The sequence below is a fragment of the Eublepharis macularius genome, chromosome 17 (genome assembly GCF_028583425.1).
Source record: "Eublepharis macularius isolate TG4126 chromosome 17, MPM_Emac_v1.0, whole genome shotgun sequence".
NCBI lineage: Eukaryota > Metazoa > Chordata > Lepidosauria > Squamata > Eublepharidae > Eublepharis > Eublepharis macularius.
Window position 1 is genome coordinate 32017619 of NC_072806.1, and position 21328 is coordinate 32038946.

The 21328-nt window shown below is 45.7% G+C and overlaps 2 protein-coding genes across 3 annotated transcripts in view; one reads left to right on the forward strand and one right to left on the reverse strand.

The window, feature by feature from the left end:
* Window positions 1-473: 473 nt before the first annotated feature.
* On the forward strand, window positions 474-4493 carry EMC6 (ER membrane protein complex subunit 6). Of its 2 annotated transcripts, none has more exons than XM_055000998.1 (2): window positions 474-588; window positions 3940-4493. In XM_055000998.1, the coding sequence occupies exon 2, from the start codon at window positions 3981-3983 to the stop codon at window positions 4311-4313; it is 333 nt and encodes a 110-aa protein (XP_054856973.1). In that variant the 5' UTR covers window positions 474-588; window positions 3940-3980; the 3' UTR covers window positions 4314-4493. The 2 variants fall into 2 exon arrangements, with proteins under 2 accessions (XP_054856973.1, XP_054856974.1); XM_055000999.1 differs by lacking the exon at window positions 474-588 and adding an exon at window positions 2404-2515.
* A 4270-nt stretch (window positions 4494-8763) lies between these two features.
* The window catches only part of P2RX5 (purinergic receptor P2X 5), a 33784-nt gene continuing 21219 nt past the window's right edge, over window positions 8764-21328 (reverse strand). Inside the window, exons 8-12 of the mRNA XM_055001592.1 lie at window positions 20824-20960; window positions 18419-18512; window positions 14339-14404; window positions 13759-13841; window positions 8764-8872 (exon numbers count right to left, since the gene is read on the reverse strand). Coding sequence (XP_054857567.1) covers window positions 8764-8872; window positions 13759-13841; window positions 14339-14404; window positions 18419-18512; window positions 20824-20960 — 489 coding nt within the window. The remainder of the gene's footprint in view (window positions 8873-13758; window positions 13842-14338; window positions 14405-18418; window positions 18513-20823; window positions 20961-21328) is intronic.

Genomic DNA, 21328 nt, shown 5'->3' on the forward strand with positions numbered 1-21328 from the left:
CCGCCCCGCCCACTCCACAGCCGCTCGCGCGCGCAGGCCCGCCCCTTTCGCCACCGTTCTCCTCAGGCGACCGCGCCCCTTTAACACGCATGCGCAGAGCCCCCCCCCCCCGCTCTAGCATGGAGCGTTGTAGGGCTTGGCGTCTCATTGGAGTTCCCAACCTCCAGGTGGGGTCCGGAAATTCCCCGAAATTACAACTGATCTCCAGATGCCAGAGTTCAGTACTCGCGCAGTTTTTGCGTCACATTGCGACCCTTGTAAAAGTATTCCATGGATTTTAAAAACACTGTTGTAAAAGGTCTGTTTACAATTCCCCCCCCCTATCTTTTTGCCTGTTAAGGATAGAACAGGACGCCGTTTCCGTTTTAGACCGGAAGGGGCGTGCTGAGGTGAGCGGAGTTTCTATGGCTACCGGAAGCGGACCGTTGAAGTTAACGGAAACATGACGTCGGTGGCTTGGAGACTAACGCCACGCCTCCTGTGGCTCCCCACGGCCTTTCCGATCCAAGATGGCGGGAGTATACTACTTCCGGTAAGGTGGGCTGCGGAGCGGCTGTTGTTCGGTCGGGCCCGGGCAGGAAAAAGAAGGTGAGAGGAATTCATGGGCTGGAGGGGAAGCGGTGATAGTCGTGGCGGCATCGCAGTGGGGGAGAGGTGAAGCTTCCCGTCTCACTCACATTTGTTTGGCAATAGATGAAGATGGGTAGCCGTGTTATTCTGTCTGTAGCAGTAGAAAAGAGCAAGAGTCCAGTAGTGCCTCTAAGACGAAAAAAATTGGTGGTAGGGTAGGAGCTTTCATGAGTAACAGCTCACTTCTTCTACCACACATTTTGTCTTACAGGTGCTACTGGACTCTCACTCTTTTCTTCTCTGTGTTTGGCAAACAATCGTGTTGTTCCTTAGAAGAGTTTTTTTCTGAAGGTTTTGCAATTCCTTTTTTGTTAGAACCAACGAAAATACACAAAATAGATAATATTTTTGGTCCTATAGAGCTCAGTGCAAAAGGGGAGGGAATTATTCAGGGTATGATGAAGGGGCTACAGCCCAGCCTGCTGTCTGAATACCGGATGCGCAGTAGAGTATTCAATGGAATTAGGTGGTATTGTGTGCAAGACGGGGCTCAAGATGGACCAGAGTCTGCAAGAAGAGAAAAGACTCCCCCCCCCTTTCAAGGTAATTCTTCCTATGAGGGCATAAAATCTGATCGCCAATCAGCTGTATCCCCGTTGGGACACTGTCTAGAACAGTGGATAAGTGGCTAATTAAGTGCACCTGGTGGTTGTCCTTGATTAGGCGGCTCCTCCTCCAGGCTTAAGAAAGGGCGGGGTGGATCGAAAAGAAAGGAGGAAGAGGCTGAATCACAGGAGCATGGAGGTTGGGTACCTATTTGTCTAGTGGGCTTTGTTTTAGCTCAGATTAGGTCAAGCTCTTTTTTTTATTGCCATTGCTTTCCCTCAAGAGTGAGTATGGTTAATTTGACTGTTCTCTTGAGCTAATAAATAATTATCCTTCCTGTGTCTTGAGTGTCTGCTTGCTGTGCACAAGGGCTTCCAGCTAAGGACCCTGAAACCTGTGAGTCTGGTATAAACAGGCGGGGCATACTACTCTGGGAGAGCTTCTGGGGTACTGTGTGGCTGTAGGAAGAGGCTGAATCCATCCTGAACAATCCAGTTATTTGTAATTTGCAGTTTGTAATCATTTGTATTCCTGCCATATTTTAATTGTGTATTTTAATTTGCTGACCTTTGTATTGATAACCTATGTTGTCTGCTCACTTGTATGCTGCAGTTATATGTTTGGAGGCTATCTTGCCTAATTGGTTCGAATTCTCCACCATGCTCTAACAACCCTGTTGGAGAATTGGGGGGGATGTCTAGAACAGTGGATAAGTGGCTAATTAAGTGCACCTGGTGGTTGTCCTTGATTAGGCGGCTCCTCCCCCAGGCTTAAGAAAAGGCGGGGTGGATCGAAAAGAAAGGAGGAAGAGGCTGAATCACAGGAGCATGGAGGTTGGGTACCTATTTGTCTAGTGGGCTTTGTTTTAGCTAAGATTAGGTCAAGCTCTTTTTTTTACTGCCATTGCTTTGCCTCAAGAGTGAGTATTGTTAATTTGACTGTTCTCTTGAGCTAATAAATAATTATCCTTCCTGTGTCTTGAGTGTCTGCCTGCTGTGCACAAGGGCTTCCAGCTAAGAACCCTGAAACCTGTGAGTCTGGTATAAACAGGCGGGGCATACTACTCTGGGAGAGCTTCTGGGGTACTGTGTGGCTGTTATCAGCACCAGAACCAGGCCCAGAGGGTTTGCCCACTCTTTACATGATAATGTAAATTGTAGTTTGACACTGAGAGATCTCTGTCTTTCGGTGCTACACCTCTGAAGATGCCAGTCACAGCTGCTGGCGAAGCGTCAGGAACTACAACGCCAAGACCACGGCGATACAGCCCGGAAAATCCACAACAACCATCGTTCTCCAGCCGTGAAAGCCTTCGGCAATATAACTTCCAGTATCCTTTGTACGTTGTCTATATTGCTGTTATAATTCTCACAACAGCCCTATAAAGCATGCCAGCATTATCACCCCTCCTCATTTTGCAGATAGTTTGGTTAGAGTTCCTTGCCTAAGGCCACCTAATGATTTAATGGCAGAGGTGAGATTCAAACCAGCAGCTTCCTGGGTTATAATGCATTCAGTTAGCCTCTGTGCTATGCTGACTGCCATTCATTTTTAAAGTACCTAAAATCTTATCATTTCCCCCCTCCCCACCCATCTAGTACATTCTAAAATGCTCCCTTAAATGCATTGTTAAGCATGTGAATGTAACTGCTGTGGAGTAGTGCTGTGTGAACTGGAATAGACAGCAGCAGAGGGTGATAAATGCTTGTTTTTTGTCTTTGCAGCAAGGCTCCGACATGGTTGCTTTTTTTGAAGCTGTCCAGTGACACCTTAAAGATTAATAAATTGATTATAGTGTAAAAAGCCTTTACAGTAAACGTGTTGGTCTTTAAGGTGCCAAAGGAATCTTTTTTGTCTTTGCTCCAATATGTCAACTTCTTTGAAGTGTGACAATTACTTTTCTTTTAATAACCTTGTGATATTTTTTCCATGAGTTTGAGAACCATGGAAAATACCAGGAAAAGACTCCCTATTCTGTACAGTTAATCAATGTGTTAATTCTTTATACCAGTTTAATATGATGGTTTTAACTAATGTATTTTCTTAGTAAAGCAGCGATTTTAAAACTGGGTTGGATTCTCGAGGGGTACATGGGGACAATGCCAGCCAAAGCCGGGATAGGTGGGTGTCCCCTTGAATGAGGACTTCACTTGGTCCATGTAGGATGTGTAGGACAACTGTCTCCCCACACTCAATTTGCTATTCAGTTCTGTGCTGAAATACTTCAGTATATGCCGGGTGATTTTAATGGGCTTCAGTTGGAGTAGCACTGCATAGGATTGTACTCTTGGACTGGAACCCACTTCACTTCTCAAGTTCCATTTGGAAAGAAGAGACACTCCTTTGTTCTGTTCCCCCCCCCGTTCTTTTTTCTGCGTATGGTTCCTAAAGTGGGTCAGATAAGTCCTCTTCTGTTCCATCCTAATGTAATTGTCAAATTAGTGTCCCAAATCCTAAATCCATGCACACAGCTGGAAGCTGTTGCACACTGCAGTATTGAGAAATGCTCCACTGGGAAATGTGTTTGCTCCAGAACAAATGGTTTGGGAATGTTCCTATGACAATATGCTGCAAATGATCAAAGAACATGTTGTGGTTTTCATTATATAAAAGACAGCGTACTTTCTGTCTGCTTGGAGAAAGTCATATTTCTATTATTAAACTGTGGCCTGGGTTAAGACACAAAGCCAACAATCAGTTGTAATGTTTAATGACTTTGTCCTCAAGAAACCAGCCTGAATTAGTGATTTTTTTAAAAAACAGAAACCTTGAAAGCGACGCCGTCGGAGCCAGACTCTGAAGCCATGGCTGCCGTTGTGGCCAAGCGGGAAGGCCCCCAGTTCATCAGTGAAGCAGCCGTCCGAGGGAATGCCGCCATCCTGGATTACTGTAGGACGTCGGTGTCTGCCCTCTCAGGAGCCACGGCAGGGATCCTCGGCCTCACCGGCCTGCACGGATTCATCTTCTACTTCCTGGCCTCCGTCCTGCTGTCAGTGCTTTTGGTCCTCAAAGCCGGGCGGCGGTGGAGCAAGTACTTTAAATCTCGGCGGCCCCTTTTTACCGGGGGGCTTATCGGAGGTCTCTTCACGTACATCCTCTTTTGGACTTTCTTGTATGGAATGGTGCACGTTTACTAGGAGGCAGAGTGCGCCAAGCGTGAATGGTTCCAGTGGAGTGGGGCAGTGGCTGCCAAACCATTTACCGAGGGGAGGTTGGTGATCCATCCCTTGCACTGCTCACGCTGTCTATAACTTATGTCAGAAAACAAGCTTGTAGAATCCTTCTAATTAAAGGAAATGCAAAAAAGTTTGAATTTTGTTTTCCCCCCCGCACCCACCCCTTCCTTTCTTCTTCCCCTCACCAAGCTCAGGACTAGAGGTGTATTGTGAGGCATCACCTTAACCTTAGGAGGTTTGGACAGCAGCTGTCATTTTATTTATGACTTAAGAAAGGCATGATATAAAATCAGAAAACCCAAACTCTTCGTATCTTCTCTCTCAGTAATCCAGTAAGGGGCAAGTCGGCATTGCTGTGCCAGGATACAGACAGGGGGATGGGAGTAAAAGAGTGTGCTTAACGTGAAAGCTCTTACCTGCACAGCCCCAAGCATGTTTACTCAGACCCACTGCTTCCTCGTAGGTATGCCAGGAACATTCTTCCCTCCACTCCCTCCTCTCTGTCTACCCTCCTTCTTGCTCAGTAGAGACTAAGGATGCATTTGTTCATGGCTCATGTTCTTGGCCCTTGTGACAGAGCCAGATCTTGACATTCTGTAGAAGTGCTTGGCGTGGGGGCTCTTGCTTTTTTCCAACCAGGAAGAGCAGGGAGATGTCTTGGCCGTTTCTCTTGGCAAGGTCAGGTGAGGGGCCACAGTCAAACCTCTCCAGAGGGAGATGCAAGCGGTTTCCTTCATCCTTTGCTTGGAACCTCCCAGAGGCCTCTCTCAGGCCACTATTGCAAGGAGATCTTGTTGCCTTTCCTGGCAGCTTTGCCACTAATGCCCAGTGCCACCTCCCCTGCCGTGTGGCCTCCCTGTGCCCCAGCCAATGCCCTTCATTGTGCTCACACGTTGGAACATTCAGGAATGGAAGCAAGACCACAAAAACCATCCTAGGCAAATAACAAACAGAGCCAAGAGCAAGAAGCTTCACAAGCCTGTCAAAAACAAGACAGCTGTAAGAGAAAACCAACCCCCAACAAGTAAACCAGAACCAAAACACATTGCTGACAATTCAGTTCACAGTAATCTGTATTCAAGTTACATAGATCTCGGGTGCCTGCAAGCACCAGCATGGTTATTGCAAACACAGGGATCCTTCCCTTTGGCAATACAGACACAAGCTACCTTGTAAGTACACAACACAAAAAAACACTCAAGTCTTGTCTGTGCATCGGTTTTATAAAAGTGCATTCCTTGCGGAGAACGTGGGTCATAGACTGCAGAGTGAGATGACAAATCCAGTGCCCGACGACTCCCAAACTGCATCCAGGACTTGGCTCTGTTCTGGTTTGTATGAAATGCTTTGCAAGTGTTAGGCTCCCCCAGGCATGGCGTAGGGCAGGTCCCTCCACTGTAGGTTCAGTCCACCACCAGTATCGAGGCTGCTTAATTTCCACATGTTGGCATTGAACTGGTGCATGTGCTTCCCCGACGAGGCCTCGCTCCTTAGTTCCAAGCTGTGTTTAGTTAGCTGTGAGGGACATGCACTTTGCACATGGTCAGCGCCTCGTATTTTTTACTACATCTTTCAAATTATGCCTACCAACCCTTGGCATTAAAAACAGGTTTCAGGGCTAGGCCTGGTTCGCATTAAGGTTCACTTTGCGACAGTGTCAGAAAATAGCCCTATTGGGTTTTGAGTCACAGCCCCAATCTTTGGTCAGTCTAACAACTAGGTATATAGCTCAACTGGGAGTTTCCAAGATACAGAGCTAAGAGTTAACCTTTGCTAAAAGCCTTCAGACTAATTTGACTACATACATACACACTCACTTGACTACACACATATGCATACTTTTAAACCTTTGCTATGACTTCAGATTTGAAGCCTTTACATTACATTATATTTACAGTACGTCCTATACATTAAATTAGCACTCATTAGCTATTGCACATAAATTTAGGGCTAGATCAAAATTGCACACTGCTTTCCGTGAACACTATCAGAACAGCTGAAAAATGCTTCCTCATTCAGCAACTTTATGGCACTCCTTTATTTACCAGCACTCCATTTAGAAGCAGAAAATGAAATGACTTCCTATTTGCTATGCGATGCCTGATTGGGTGGGCTCACCATGTGACTGTTTTAGGCAACAAAAGAAAGCGCTGTCAGTGTGTTTTGTTTTTAAAAAGGCAAATATTTGATATAGCCCTATATAAAATATTTTTGCCAAACTATACTTGAGCATCTCATATAGCTAAGATATGTACACTGGATATTTTGTTCACAGTAAGCTAAACTTAACACTGCTGTAATAAGAAAGAAGTTGGCATTCTAAAAATAATTTTAATACTTTTTCTTATTCACATAATCATTAGATAGTTCAAAATTTCCAACCTGCCTTTCTGCCTAAAGCAGTAAATGGCTAACATTTTCTTTGTAAGCTGCCTTTTGCTTGTAGTGGATCATAGCATGGCTCATGCAATTTAATTATATGTATTTAAATATATGTAAAAAGTTGGCACTTTATAATTTATGTGGATACCTTTCATCCAGCTGTTGACATCTGTTCTTCAGAAGCTGGCTATAATTTTTTCCAGAGAACAGCCAGCATCCTGTCTATAAATACTGTACATGTGTAAAGACCAGTTTGCAAGATTTTGTCACATTCTGGTGCGATCAAGAAACAAAAGCAAAATGGGAGCTTTGCAGGGGAGGTCTGTGAAACTGGAGCCAGTTTGATATCTAATTATGGGTTGCCAGGAGCAGAAAGCAGGTTTTAACTCCCACCTCAATGGGGTGGAACCTATTACTTTCTCCCATCCATTTGTTGTTTACAACAAAGCAATGTGTTGTACTCAGTGACTGTAGTCTGATAGAGGAATGTAATGTCCCTCTGTGGACAGATACGCTTTGCATCCTCCAGTAGAAACGGCAACATCCATGTCCTTCCTCTGCCGTCCCACTTGTCAGAACAATAGACATTTTGCAAACTTTTTAAAAATTGGGTTTTTCCTCCAAGGAGTTCACAGCAACATACTTTGTTCTCTCCTCCTCTGTTCCTTACAACACCCCTGCGAGGTAGATTGGGCTAAAAGAGAATGACATAGCACATAATCATCCAGTGTCCTGGGGGTATTGAACGTGGGTCTAGTCAGGTGTAGTCTGACATCTGACCACTTCTAGTAACAAAGAAAATCTAATTGGCCAGCAGTTAAATATGCAAACAAGTGATTTTGCTAAACAAAGACTGGACATATTGTTGATAAAGGCAAAAATAATCCATAAGGAAAAGATTCCTGAAGATCTGGAAGTCAACCACCACTTCAGCTTTAGTCAAACAGAAGGATAGAATATACCTCCCAGTGACTGAATCCAGGAAATGAGGTAAAGGCAGGCTGCCTTGTGGTGTCTTTTGGAACAGCAGAAGACTGGACGAGCAGTTTGTAAGTTCTCGAGGTGAGGCTCCGTTCCATCTCCTGCAAACCCCTCTGCGCCACCTCTGTGACCACATTGCGTTGGGTGACCCACCTACTCACAGAACCGATCTAGGGTGCCTCTTAAACACCACAAGTGTCAGCAAGTGCACCTGATGCTACTTAGGGTAGCTGCTGGCCGCCAATCCTTCTGAAGATGCAGCAGCCAGGAGTAAAACCAATGTAGATGTATGCATTTCTTAATTCCAGTGACTTTCCATCTGCAGGGACAGGCTCTGAAACCTTTTATAGATGTCCAAAGTTAACTTCATATATCTCTTTAGAGAGCAAAAAGTCCAGACTCTCTCTTTGGAGATGTAAATTTGCAGCCAGTGCAAAAAAAGGACATATCTTTCGCCAACCCCATTGAAAGAGTGAAGTCACAAAGCCGTTAGATTCAGAGGTCAGATCCCACGTGGGACAAAATCAGCCGTTTGTTCAAGGTTATCCATTTAAAAGTAGGCTAGTCCAGGCGGAGGACGGAAGAGTGAGCAGCTTGAAAGCACCTGGATGATTGACGTACGCCCTCCATCAGGATGCCAACTGATTCTGGTCCAGTTTTCCACTGCTTCCCCCTTTCCCCAGTAAAGGCTAGCTGTGTCTGAAAATGGCAACTCTCGGACCAGCTGCAAGATTGGCAGTCTGAGACCTGCAATCCAGATGGCTACACAGAATTTACTTCTGCATCTCCATCACACTAATGTATACACATGGTTTTGGCTTCTGAGTTTGTATAAAAATGTAAACTTCTGTATTGACCAGCACAGATGTCTTTGGGCCAGGGTACCATTGAATGTCCTCAGCTGGGAAACAAGGAACACTTACGCTGGCAAGGCCAAAGTGGACCTCTGAATTCTGGCCTCCCCCTCCCCCAGGGGTCCATGGAAGTTGCCTCTTAATTGGCTGTTTGACTCATTGCAGGGCGCATTTTCCAACCAATGGCCTCGAGGCTAGGTCTCTGTATTCTGCAATTGTCTCAGTTGGTCCATGCTGGACAAAGAGTCGTCTCTCTGGTTCCCATTGAGCGTCGTTTCAGGCAAGGGCTTTCTTGTGCTCGATCTGACATAATAACAGAAGCAGAGTAGGAAAAGGTCAGTATGGTTTTGTACATTTCAGAAAAAATGGGACAGGTTGCAAGCTTGGTTCCAGTGCTTTTCAAGCTGTATTCAGGGAAACCCTGGGATTTCTTGGAACCGTATCGTGGCTTCTTGAGAGAAGCAACCCTGAAAGGTAAGAGGAAGTGTGCTGCCTTACATAGCTGGGTGAAGCTTTTAATCTGTTGTACTGCTGAAGTATTTTTATCATCTGACAGTACCAAAACTCAGAAGAGCTTTTACGTTGGTAGGAATGAATGCCCTTCCCTCGTTAGTTTCGATGGGCAGATACAAGAAAGTACCGTATGCCAACAGAACATACAGATGCCCATATGATAAAACTGAAACCACGGAACATGATTATAGAGTGCCCCATATTTAATGAGCTGAGGGCTAGCTTAATCATCCCTCTACTTAAAAATATGGAACTACCTAATATGAGAGCCCACGTGACGTGGTTACTATTGGACACAAATGATTCCGTTCCTCTTTCTGTGACAAAATATATAGGGGCAATAATTAAACATCAAAGACAAGATATCAAGACATGATATCTTTTTAATTTCTGCTTAAGGCAATAGCCATAGGAGCAGTACTAGATGGATAGATAGATAATTTGCTGTAGGATGTTAATCAATCGATCAATTTTGTTGTGCAAAATTCTTTTATTATTTATTTATTTATTTTATCGTATTTATATTCCGCCCTCCCCGCAAGCAGGCTCAGGGAGGATAACAACATTGCAGTGGCCCACAAGATTCGCCAGGCAATCATATGCACTGAATCTAAATTTTAGTTAAATTTTATAAACTGATATGAGCCCCGTGGCGCAGAGTGGTAAGTGGCAGTACTGCAGCCCAAGCTCTGTCCCACAACCTGAGTTTGATCCTGGAGGAAGCTGGGTTCAGATAGCCGGCTCAAGGTTGACTCAGCCTTCCACCCTTCCAAGGTCAGTAAAATAAGTACCCAGTTTCCTGGAGGTAAAGTGTAGATGACTGGGAAAGGCAATGGCAAACCACCCCGTAACACGAAGTCTGCCAAGAAAATGTCATGATACTACGTCCTCCCATGGGTCAGCAATGACTCGGTGCTTGCATAGGGGACTACCTTTACCTTTTTAAAATAAACCAATACTGTTTTGTTTCTTGGCTATTATGGCTGAGTTTTCTTTTGTAATTTGTGATTCTGAGATTTGTGCTGGCCATTGACCATTGATTGACCGACATAAGCTGTGGTAGCATGGATTATGGTAAGATTTGTTGTGAAAGGGTGTAATATTCCCAAGCAAATACAGGTGCCTGGGTTTCACTCCCTCCCCTCCCTTGTATAATAGCTAGATCTGGCAATGACAACTTGACTATCGTGAGGCTATCGCAAGGCCCAGCAAGCATGGCCAATCCATGTGCAATTTCTGCAGGCAGCCAAGAACGTTGGCCTCTGCAACACCCAGTGCTTCTGTTTCAGGAATTCTGCAAGACAGGTCAAGTGGGAAGAGAGGGAGAAAACTGGGAAACCACTGAGTTAATCAGTTTATTAATGTGGATTTGTTTTTTGTTTTTTTAAAAAAATTAACATTTCAAAGCATTTTTTTAATTATGTGCTGCAGGGATGATTCCTTTTTGCCTGGTCCAATTCTGTGGTCCTGATATTTCTCTGGGGAACCCAAGCTCTCTTTTCTCTACAGACTGCACAAGCAGCTCATCCTTTTGACCCATTCCCTGCTTCATATCAAGAGCTGACGGTCAGTTAAAATGATCAGAGTATGAGCAAAAGCACAGCCATTTTTCTTGCTAGCCTGAAATACAAAGCAGCTTTTGCCTGGCCTTGAATGTAACCGTCCAGAGAAATGCTTGGCCAGCAAGACCAGAAGCAGTAAACAACTACTGGCTGAAACCAGTTAGAGAAGTGGGAAAGTTTCACTTAGCGCTAAGCTACAAGAGACGAATTACACGAGGAGGAGCACGTGAAGGGAGTCGCAATGTTAGCCAGGAAGCTGAGTTTTAAAAGAGATCAGAAGGCTTGTTAATTTCCTCTCTCTGCAGAGCCAGGGAGATCCCTGCTCAGAAGGTTTATTTCTTCTTTGCCTCTTAAAAGGGGAAGTGAAACTGACAGAGCCTTTGGGAGGCAAAGAGGAAATGAACAAACCCTCTGAGCAGCAATTTCCCTGGCTCTGTAGAGAGGGGAAATTAACAAAGCCTTCTGATCGCTTTTAAAACTCAGCTTCCGGGCTAACATTGCGACTCCCTTCACGTGCTCCTCCTCGTGTAATTCGTCTCTTGTAGCTTGGCTCTTAGAGCTGAGAAAAGAGGATGGACCTTTTGTCTCAGCAAGAAAGTGGGCTTTGACTCAGAATGAACCAAGAGGTATAAAAGATCCTCCCTGCCGTTTTAGGTTGGGATCAGAGTGTTATTACTGGCTTGAAACTCTGCACCTTTTTATTCCTGGAATACAATCTTTTCCTCTTCAAAGTTCTCCAAGTCTTGGTGTAATCAATGGGCAAAGCACCAGGTCATGAACCCTGCAATTTTTGCAGTGAGATACTTTGGCCGTTCCATAGGCTTGGCATCGTTACAGAGGATGAGCCAGGAGACCATTTCACTTAAGACTTGGGTGCTGATATTTTCCCTGCTTCTAGAGTGATTGCAACAGTCATTTGGGGGCAGCAGAGGGAATGCTCTCTCAAGCGATTATCCTGCAGTGCCATTTTTTGGAAAGGACAGTGTTTTATTTATTTATTTATTTTCTTCAATTTATCGTCCGCCCTCCCCACACAAGTGGGCTCAGGGCGGATCACAACAGAGTTAAAATACACCACACAACTAATCAACATCACCATTAAAAGCATAAATAATACATATCATTCTGTTTAAAATATATACTACAGCTCTATAAATACAAATGTAAAAACAGAAAAACATGGCAGCACATGAGCATTTTACAGCAACTATGTGAAGGACAGGAGGTGACATTGGGCGGGAGGGCATAAAATTTAAACTACCCCCAGGAGGGGGGGGGCACCGCCTAGCATCACCCATGTGCCTGGCGGAACAGCTCCGTCTTGCAGGCCCGGCGAAATGCCAACGAGTCCTGCCGGGCCCTGGTCTCGCAAGACAGAGCATTCCACCAGGCTGGGGCCAGGGCTAGTCAACGCCAGGCGGGCCTCCCTAGGGCCAGGGATCTTTAACACATGTTTATCGCTCGAGCAAAGGGTCCTCTGGGGCTCATATGGGGAGAGGCAGTCCCGCAGCTACGATGGTCCCAGTCCACTTAGGGCTTTCGGAAGGGACAGTGTTGCCCTAGTGTTAATACTTCTCACGTCTTCCACTCCCAGTGCTCGGAGTGCAGTCGTTTTCAAATTGTGTTGGTTATCCAGAACACCCAGAAGCGTACTGGAGACTCCTCAATGAGAAGATGGGTGCTTGTGGACAAGAGACCCTCCAACATTTCACCGATGAAACAAACAAGGGCACTCCAGTGCGCTACATGTTGTGGCAGGCGCTGCCTGGTCGATTGCACTTGCATTAATCTCTCCAGCAATAATTTAGAAGCCAAGAAGGTGTTTGGCTGAAAGGTACTTTCAAAAAACATAATTGACTGATGACAGATGGTTAACAAAATAAGCCTCAGCAGCTGCAATGTGTGAAGCAGCAGGCCACGCACTTAAGAGTCTCTCTACGTGAGATGTCTGACACATGAAAAACACGTGTTGGGAGATGCAATGTTAGCCAGGAAGGGTAGGTTAAAAAGACACAGCCAGCAGCAGGGCAAAGGCTTTGCTATACACTGGAGCTGTGTGAAGGGGCTGTGAAAAGCCAGAAGGGAAACTTCAGCTCATTATAACCTTTCCAGGTCCAAGCCTGGCTCTGGAAGGCAGCTCCAGCCCATTTCCACTCCTCGCTGCCCTCTGGTTGTGATCCCACCCAGTTTTAGACTGGAGAAGTGAAAGTGACAGAGCCTTCCGGGAGGTGAAGATGAAATTAACAAACCCTCTGAGGAATGATCTCTGGTGGTTCCAAATTACCCTTCCCAGCTAACATTGCATCTCCCTACATTTGACGAACACGCGCTGAGGCGTCTCGTGTAGAGAGACTCTTACTGTTCAGGTGTGGGCATTTACCTAACAAGATGCACTTTGGGCATATGCTTCAAAGAAAAAGGTCTAAGCTCTGAAGAATGACCACTTTAGCAAATCAAATTTTAACAAGGCAAAAATTTAAACAGTCAGGGCTTTTTTTTCTGGGAAAAGAGGTGGTGGAACTCAGTGGTGGAACTCAGGACTGCACAATGACATCACTTTGGGTCAACTGGAACGGGGGGGGGACTTTTTTTTAGTTTAAATCGCCTCGGCAAAAATGGTCACATGGCCAGTGGCCCCGCCCCCTGATCTCCAGACAGAGAGGAGTTTAGATTGCCCTCTGTGCAGGCGCAGAGGGCAATCTCAACTCCCCTCTGTCTGGAGATCAGGGGGCGGGGCCACCAGCCATGTGACCATTTTCAAGAGGTGCTGGAACTCCGTTCCACCGTGTTCCAGCTGAAAAAAAGCCCTGGAAACAGTGATTTACTAGGGACTGCCCCTGGTAAATATAGTTAGATCCTATGGGACAAGCTTCCCTCAAACTCAGTTTCTGGGCACTCCAAAGATTAACATGCTCAGTGCACGTGTAGCAACAGATGTGGCTAGAACCCCAGGGGACTAAACTGGCACTAGGAAGGTTTGCCAACCTCACCCACTGCCAGACCAATCACCTAAAATTTGACCAGCTGTACACAATACACGAGGGTGCCACAGCAATCCACATGGAACGTGGGATGTCTGAAAACCATTATGCGACACATCTGAAGGCAACATACCTCACTTCTTCATATTTTTTTCCTCGGTAAAAATTGCTCTTTTTGATCAGATACAGGAGCACCAGATCGCAAAAGAAGGCTCCCTACAAACAGATAATAAAATACGGTTACAACATAATATACATTTTAAAATTTAAAAGCGTGGACTCCCCCCACCCCCACAGCTGCGCATGTGCTCTGAAGCATGCTCAGCTCTCTAGAGTGTGGAGGTTGCTTTGTTCATTTAGCAATTGTGGAATGGTGGGGGGACCACTGCCTGCAAGCTTCTAAATAAAATAATAGGGCAACCACTCTGCGAGGAAGAAGGGGAATTTTGTGTGTGCATCTCTGGATCAGGGCAAGTCTGTCCCAACCAGGGCTTCTGTGGGACCCCAGACAAAGCTCCCCCCTTTTCATTCAGGACACAAAAAATGCTTGACTACAAGTGATATGGTACTGCTACCCCCCCCCCCACCAAGGGGGACATCTTTCTCTGCCCTTTAGGACCTCAAGGTGACAGTGGCCCTTCAAATTTCGTACCCCTTGGCTTTCCCTCTTAGCAGCCCTACTTCCAGATCCAACTTGAATATGATGTACTCACGGCACCCATGAGTGCTAGACCGGATCCCACATTGATAACTGTTGGAATGATGTTGAATTTTCCTGCCTGAAAGAAAAGTAAAAAATAAAAATCGGCGTGTAAGCCAAACCTTTAACTTTGCATTCGGACCCTAGCTGTGGTCTGATGAGTTCTGCCAGATTCAAGAGTCCAGTCCTGGCAATTTCACCAGGACCAAAGTCAGGGCTTTTTTTCAGCGGGAACGCGGTGGAACGGAGTTCCGGCACCTGTTGAAAATGGTCACATGGCTGGTGGCCCCGCCCCCTGATCTCCAGACAGAGGGGAGTTTAGATTGCCCACTGCAGCGGGGCCACCAGCCATGTGACCATTTTCTCCAAGGGCAACCCACTGAGTTCCACCACCTCTTTCCCCAGAAAAAAAGCCCTGACCAAAGTGATCCTTTTTCTTTCTCACCGCCTCTCCTTTTAAGTTGTGTCATCATAGCCATTTCCCACTGGTTCACTACGGCATGTAAGATTCGTGCTCCATTTTAAATCACTACTGCTTTGGTTTAGCCATCACTGAAGCGCTAATCAAGTTTATTGACTTTCCCACTTAAAACTGCCAAGTTGGGAAATGTGAATGTTCGTCCATTATCAAAAAATTCCCTTTACACAGAAAACTCACACGTCACAGGATAAGGGCAGTGTAATGATTTCAAGTAAATGTGTGCATGTATCTTTAAATGCTTGGTGTGAGATAGGTGAAGAGTGGGGGTGAAAGAGAGGGATATGATTGGTTGATGACTGAGAGTGGGCGGAGTGAATGCAGTTTGAGACTGAGAGTGAAGGGAGAAAAGTTTCAGTCAGAGGAAGGCAGGCTGGCTGTGTGCTGCCTGAATATGTTGAAGTATTTATGAGATAAATATAACCTGTGTGGAACCTGAACTGAGCATGTTTGTGAAAGGACACTCAGTCAGGGAAAGAGAGGCCAGCTGTGTGCTGCCTGAGCAGGTTTAATATTTCTGTGAGACAAATACTGAGTTAGAGAAAGAGGCTAACTGTGTGTGAAGCCTTGGAAGAGATCTGTGTGAATGAGAGTAAATGAAGCAACTTTAAGAACCGAGAACTACTTTTATGAAACCAATACGCTTCTTAACTAAATAAAAGTTTTTGTTTTGTTATATCCCAGTGTAGCTGTCATTGCTATATTCCTTTCCTATCCTCAGGGCCACATAGAACCACGAAGGAGCCTGACGCTTAAACACGTTACCAAAAGGAAAATTTAAATAAAATATTTTGGAGTAATATATTCCTGGTGGCAGCAAACTACCCAGAGGGTGTAAGGGGAAGATTAAAGGCAAAATCTACCCCAAAGAAAGTAAAGGTCATAACAGGCAGCTCTGAAAACATCTCCCAGCATGCATATTTCTGATATGAAGGTTTTTACAAATTATTATTCCTTTATGTTAGCCCCCATCTCAGTCTGAAGTGGTATAGCCCTGACACAAGTTGAATACTTCACTACAAAATAGGATATTGTTCATCTGAAGCAAATATTCTTTTGAATTTATTGGTGGACTTGGATCCCTGATTGGCTGGCCACCAAAGCAGCAAATTACCCTGGGAAATAACATGAGAATTTCCATCATACTTGAGTTCTGCTTTCAATCTAAGATCTGCCTACCCTTTGTCCCAATTTTGCCTGCACTTATCTTCACCCAGAAAGTGTCTGGGTAAAGGTAAGAGAGGGAAGGACAAGCAGTATTGTGGTTGGGGGTCTGTTATAGACTGCCCGACGAAGGAGATGAGGTGGATTCTGCCCTCCGTGAGCAGCTTAATAAGTTATCTAAGAAACATGACCTTGTAATTATGGGAGGCTTCACCTTCCCTGATGTGTTCTGGGAGACCAACTCTGCTATGTGTCCAGGGTCACGCAACTTCTTGACCTGCCCGGCCAACAACTTCCTTTCTCAAATGGTGGAGGAAGTGACAAGGGGCTCAGCCATACTGGACTTGATATTAACCAACAAGAAAGAGTTGGTTGATGGGGTAAAGGTGGTGGGAACCTTAAGGAGAAATGATCCCATCCTCCTAGAATTCCTTTTGTTGTGGGGTACCCAGAGAATTTGTAGCCAAACTCACAGGTTAGATTTTAGTAGGGCAATCTTTAATAAACTTGGAGGTACGATGAGAGTTATTCCATGGATAAGAATGCTGGAAGGGAAAGGAGCGAGTGAAGGGTTGGCTCTCCTAAAAGAAGAGTTGTTGCACGCTCAAGCTATCACCATTCCAGCAGGACAAAAATGAGGTAGAATATCTAACAAACCAATGTGGATGGACAGAGAACTCTGTGCTGAGCTAAGGAGGAAAAAGGAGATGTTCAAGAAGTGGACAGAAGGAAAAAATAGTAACATTCCATTTATATACACTCTTCAGGACAACTTAACACCCACTCAGAGTGGTTTACAAAGTGTTATTATTATCCCCACAACAATCACCCTGTGAGATGGGTGGGGAGATGAGATGGGTGGGGAATGAGAAAGCTCTGAAAGAGCTGTGACTGACCCAAGGTCCCCCAGCTGGCCTCAAGCGGAGGAGTGGGGAATCAAACCTGGCTCTCCAGATTAGAGTCCTGCTGCTCTTAACCACATCCAAAGAAGAGCATCTACGGGTACCTAGGCACTGTAAGGCAGCTGTCAGAGAGGCCAAAGCTCAGAATGAGCTGAGACTAGCTAGCGGGGCTCGCCGCAACAAAAAGAAATTCTTCAGATACATGAGGAGCAAACGGAAGGTAAAGCGGGCCGTACCCCAATTGCTGGGCGAAAAAGAGAAACTCTAATGGAAGACAGAGACGGCAGAAAGGCTAAATGCCTACTTTGCCTCGGTTTTCTCCCTTAAGGAGAGAACAGGCTCACCTAGAGATAGTAATATGAAAAGCATGGCTTTGGGACTGCTGGTTGACACAGGAAGAGAAGTTGTGGAGAAGCCCTGTACTATACTGGATGTGTACAAATCCCCTGGGCCAGATGGGGTGCACCCAAGAGTGCTTACAGAACTTTCGAAAGAGCTTGCAGATCCTGTGTCAATCATCTTCCAGGCCTCTTGGAGGACACATGACGTGCCAGAAGACTGGAGGGGGGCCAATGTCACCCCAGTCTTCAAGGAAGGGAAAAGGGGCGATCCTGGGAACTACAGGCCAGTCAGCCTGACATCTGCCCCAGGAAAGATACTGGAAGAGAGGTCGAGGGTATCAATCCGCAAGCATCTGACGGACAACACGATGATAACCAATGTAATTCAGACTGTCTTCGTTAAAATTTTACTAAAGGGTGTTTTTTTACTCAATTGAAAAATTTCTGGTCAGTGCCTTCAATTGTTCATCCGGAATTTAGAAATGTAGGGTTGCTAAGCACTTCTGAAATATGGCATTGGCCTGGAGTGGTGAAAAGTGCTGACTTTATAAGGAACAATACTTCTGGATGTCCCATAGATATTAGGCAAAGGACAGGGCTAAGGATCCCCTGTCCCCCAGTGGGGGTGGGGGATCCCCTGCTCCCATCCTCTGCCCCCCCCCCCGCCACCACTCTCCTGGCTGGTGTGGGGGGGAGAAGGTGTGGGAACAGGCCTCCTGGGGAGCTCCCATTTGGGGCCCAAATCGGCCCACTGTGCAGCGTGCATATGCTCCCATGCCTGCATGATGACATCACTTCCCTTTAGAGAATGTTACACAAGAGGCATCACCCCTTAGATCATTGTGGTAACAGGTGATGATCCCAGACGTATTAACCTATTTTACTTTGTGTTAAAGCCAGTTGCAGATTTTTTAAAATCTAATTTCAGATGTTAAAGATATATGGTTATTATTAGAACTATTCTTTTGTTAAATAAAAAGAAAACAAACATATCAGGAATACTAGTCACAGAAATGCACAAAACCACAAAGACTCCCAACAAGAAAGAAAGAAAGAAAGAAAGAAAGAAAGAAAGAAAGAAAGAAAGAAAGAAAGAAAGAAAGAAAGAAAGAAAGAAAGAAAGAAAGAAAGGGGACAGATCTGTGCACCTCTGAATGTATGTACAATAAATACACAAACCCCTTTTTAAAAAATCACACACCCCATACCTTGCCATTCACCATCACATCAAAGCGGATTCCATACGCCTTGATCAGTGTGCGGAAGTCAACATCAGCCGCATCCTTATAATACTTGGCAAATCTAAAAAAGAAAATAAGGACACACTGCTGGAGTTTCTTGCTTAAACACCAGCTTCCAGAGAGATAGAGCCAAGCTACAAGTGATGAATGACACTTGCCTGGCAAGTGAACAGACTCCCGTGTATTCCTTCCTGTTCACTGGTCATTCACTTGCGCTCCACTTGATCAAGCGGAGAGCAAGTGAATGGCAAGTGAACAGGGAGGAATACACGGGAGTCTGTTCACTTGCCAGGCAAGTGTCATTCGTCACTTGTAGCTTGGTTCTCAATGCCTCATCTGAGCTTGAAAGTGGGTTTTCAGATGGAAATCCACCCTGTGTCAAGCTCTGGCTAAAGTCCAGAGGGGAAGCTGTTTAACAGCAACAGGCCTGAGCGGGTGGACCACATACACGGTTCACCCCTCAGCTTGAAAATAGCCCCTTGTCTATTTGCTTGTGGTGAGGAATTATTGTCTTCAGAAACTTGTAAGAGTTGGCAGCTGTTGGCCCCCATCCCCGTCCATCAGCATGCCACAGCTTAATTTTGATGTTTGTGGGCATCCATGCCAGCACAAATGTGTGGACTAGTAACTTTAGAAGGCTGATGCAGACATTTCTGTTGACTACTGTTAAGGCATCCAAATCTGGTCAAAGCAGCACAGGGACTCTGCTGCTCTCTTACTTCCTGGGAGCAGAAGGGCTTTATGTCCAGCTATTCTTTTGTCTCTGCCTTATCCAACCTTGCCTCAGCCACCCTTTGCCTTAGGCCCTCCACTTGACAGAAGTCAAGTCTGGCACTGCGTCCGCTCCAGATCTGGGTAACCGGACCCACTTCTGAGACTTTTATCCCGCAGTGGGTTCCTCCTCTCCTTGCGATCAAGGCTGCTCTTCCCAGCAGCTATTGCCATCGCTTGCCACCAGATGGCAACAGCAACGTCTGCTCTCCCTTGCCGTCACTCACCATCACACACTTGCTCCTTTTGGGCCAGAGGAAGGTGCTCAAGAAAGCCAAAACGACAAGGAGAAGGAAGAGCAGAGGCTGAGGTGGGGTTCTTGGTGGTGGACCCCTTGACGGGGCATAGTCCTTGGTAGGAGCCCAATGAAGCCAGCCTCTTGCGGCAGTTCTGATCTGACACAACTTTAGGGGTGAATGAATGGGGGTATGTCTGAATCCACGTTGTGCAGGTTTGGGTGTTTCCTAACAGTTGAAAATCAGTGAGAAAGAGATTTCAGCACACATCAAAGTCCCCCTGCTTTCAAGGTGAAGGACAGCAAAATTGCTAGGGCAAATTTTGAAATATTTTAGCCTCCATTTCAGATATGATTTCTCAACATATAGTTTGAAAAGCAACAGCTAGATTTAAGATGGTCCATACTTCGATGAGGGAACAATAGTTAGAAACATTTTCCTCTGTAATATGACAACCCACCCTGACCTGGATAGCCCAGGTGAGCCTGATCTCATCAGATCTCAGAAGCTAAGCAGGCTCAGCCTTGGTTAGCAATTGGATGGGAGACTTCCAAGGAAGCCCAGGGTTGCAGAGGCAGGCAATGGCAAACCACCACTATTAGTCTCTTACCATGGAAACCCCACCACCAGGGGTCGCCATAAGTCAGCTATGACTTGAGGGCACTCTCCACCACCAATATGGCAACTCAGTTATGGATCATGCCCATGTACTGTAACAGTGCAAAGCCCTGAATGTGTTTTTTTAGGATACTTCCCGAGAATCTCAGCTTTCTTTTTTTAAAAAGCAAGCTTCTAACCCTTATGTCTCCCAAGGCAGGTAAGCGATGTCTGCTGAAATCTCAAAAGCGAGAAGGGTAGAAGATTTCCAGTGGATTAAGGGCAGGACTCTGACCTGGATGGCCTAACCTAGCCCAGTCTTATCAGATCTGGGAAGCTGAGAAGGGTTGGCCCTGGTTAGTACTTGGATGGGAGACCACCAAGGAAGTCAACAGGTGCAATGCAGAGGCAGGCAACGGCAAACCACTTCTGAATGTCTCTTGCCTTTAAAACCCTACGAGGTTGCTGTAAATTGGCTGAAACCTGATGGCACTTTCCTCCACTGCCAAGTATCCAGTGTGTCTTCTCACCCTTCCCCATAGCTACCAAAACCAGAAGAAAGTAAGCAAAATATCCAATAGAGTGAAATGAATTATGCAAAAGACGGTTAAATATGCAAAGGGTTTTCAAAATGCATTCAGGTTGCAGAATTCAGTTAATCCTGGAATGCAAAAAGATGCAGAACCTTGGAGACAGTCCCACTCGTTGCGCGTGAGGGGGATATTCATGACGCACACAAAACACAGACTCGTGAACTGTGCTTGTTACCTGAAGTTGTAGCCGGACGAGATGGATTTCTCAGCAAATTTGTTATCCAGTCGGCTAAAAGAATAGTGAGGGTTGCATTCAGAGGCAGCTTTATCAAGGTCACAGTCCCATTCAATCTGAATGCCTATCACACCTCCCTTGACAAAAGAGAGAGAGGTTTTCAGCAAGTGTTTGGCTCCCATTTACCCACAGTCCTCTCTGTCGACTGGCTTCAGCCTCCCACCATTTTTACACAAGGGCGTCTCCAGGGTAGGGCCAGTGGGTGTACCACTCCCACCCAAAGCCCTGCTTTGTTCCCCTGAAGAGTGGCACGCTTGCCCTCACAGTGCCTGAGGTGCGTTTCTGGAGCCTATCCCAAAAAGAAGGCCACTTCAGGTGGCAGAACTCGGACATTGTTGAATAATACTCAAAAGCTATTTCTACAAATTAGAACTACAACAAACAAGAACCCTCTATTGGAGCCATCTGACAAGAGAGACTCTTTTGTGCATCACCCAAACTTTCT

Bases quoted from the DNA above. Each gene is read 5' to 3' on its own strand.
- EMC6 (XM_055000998.1), top strand. From the start codon at position 3,981: ATGGCTGCCGTTGTGGCCAAGCGGGAAGGCCCCCAGTTCATCAGTGAA.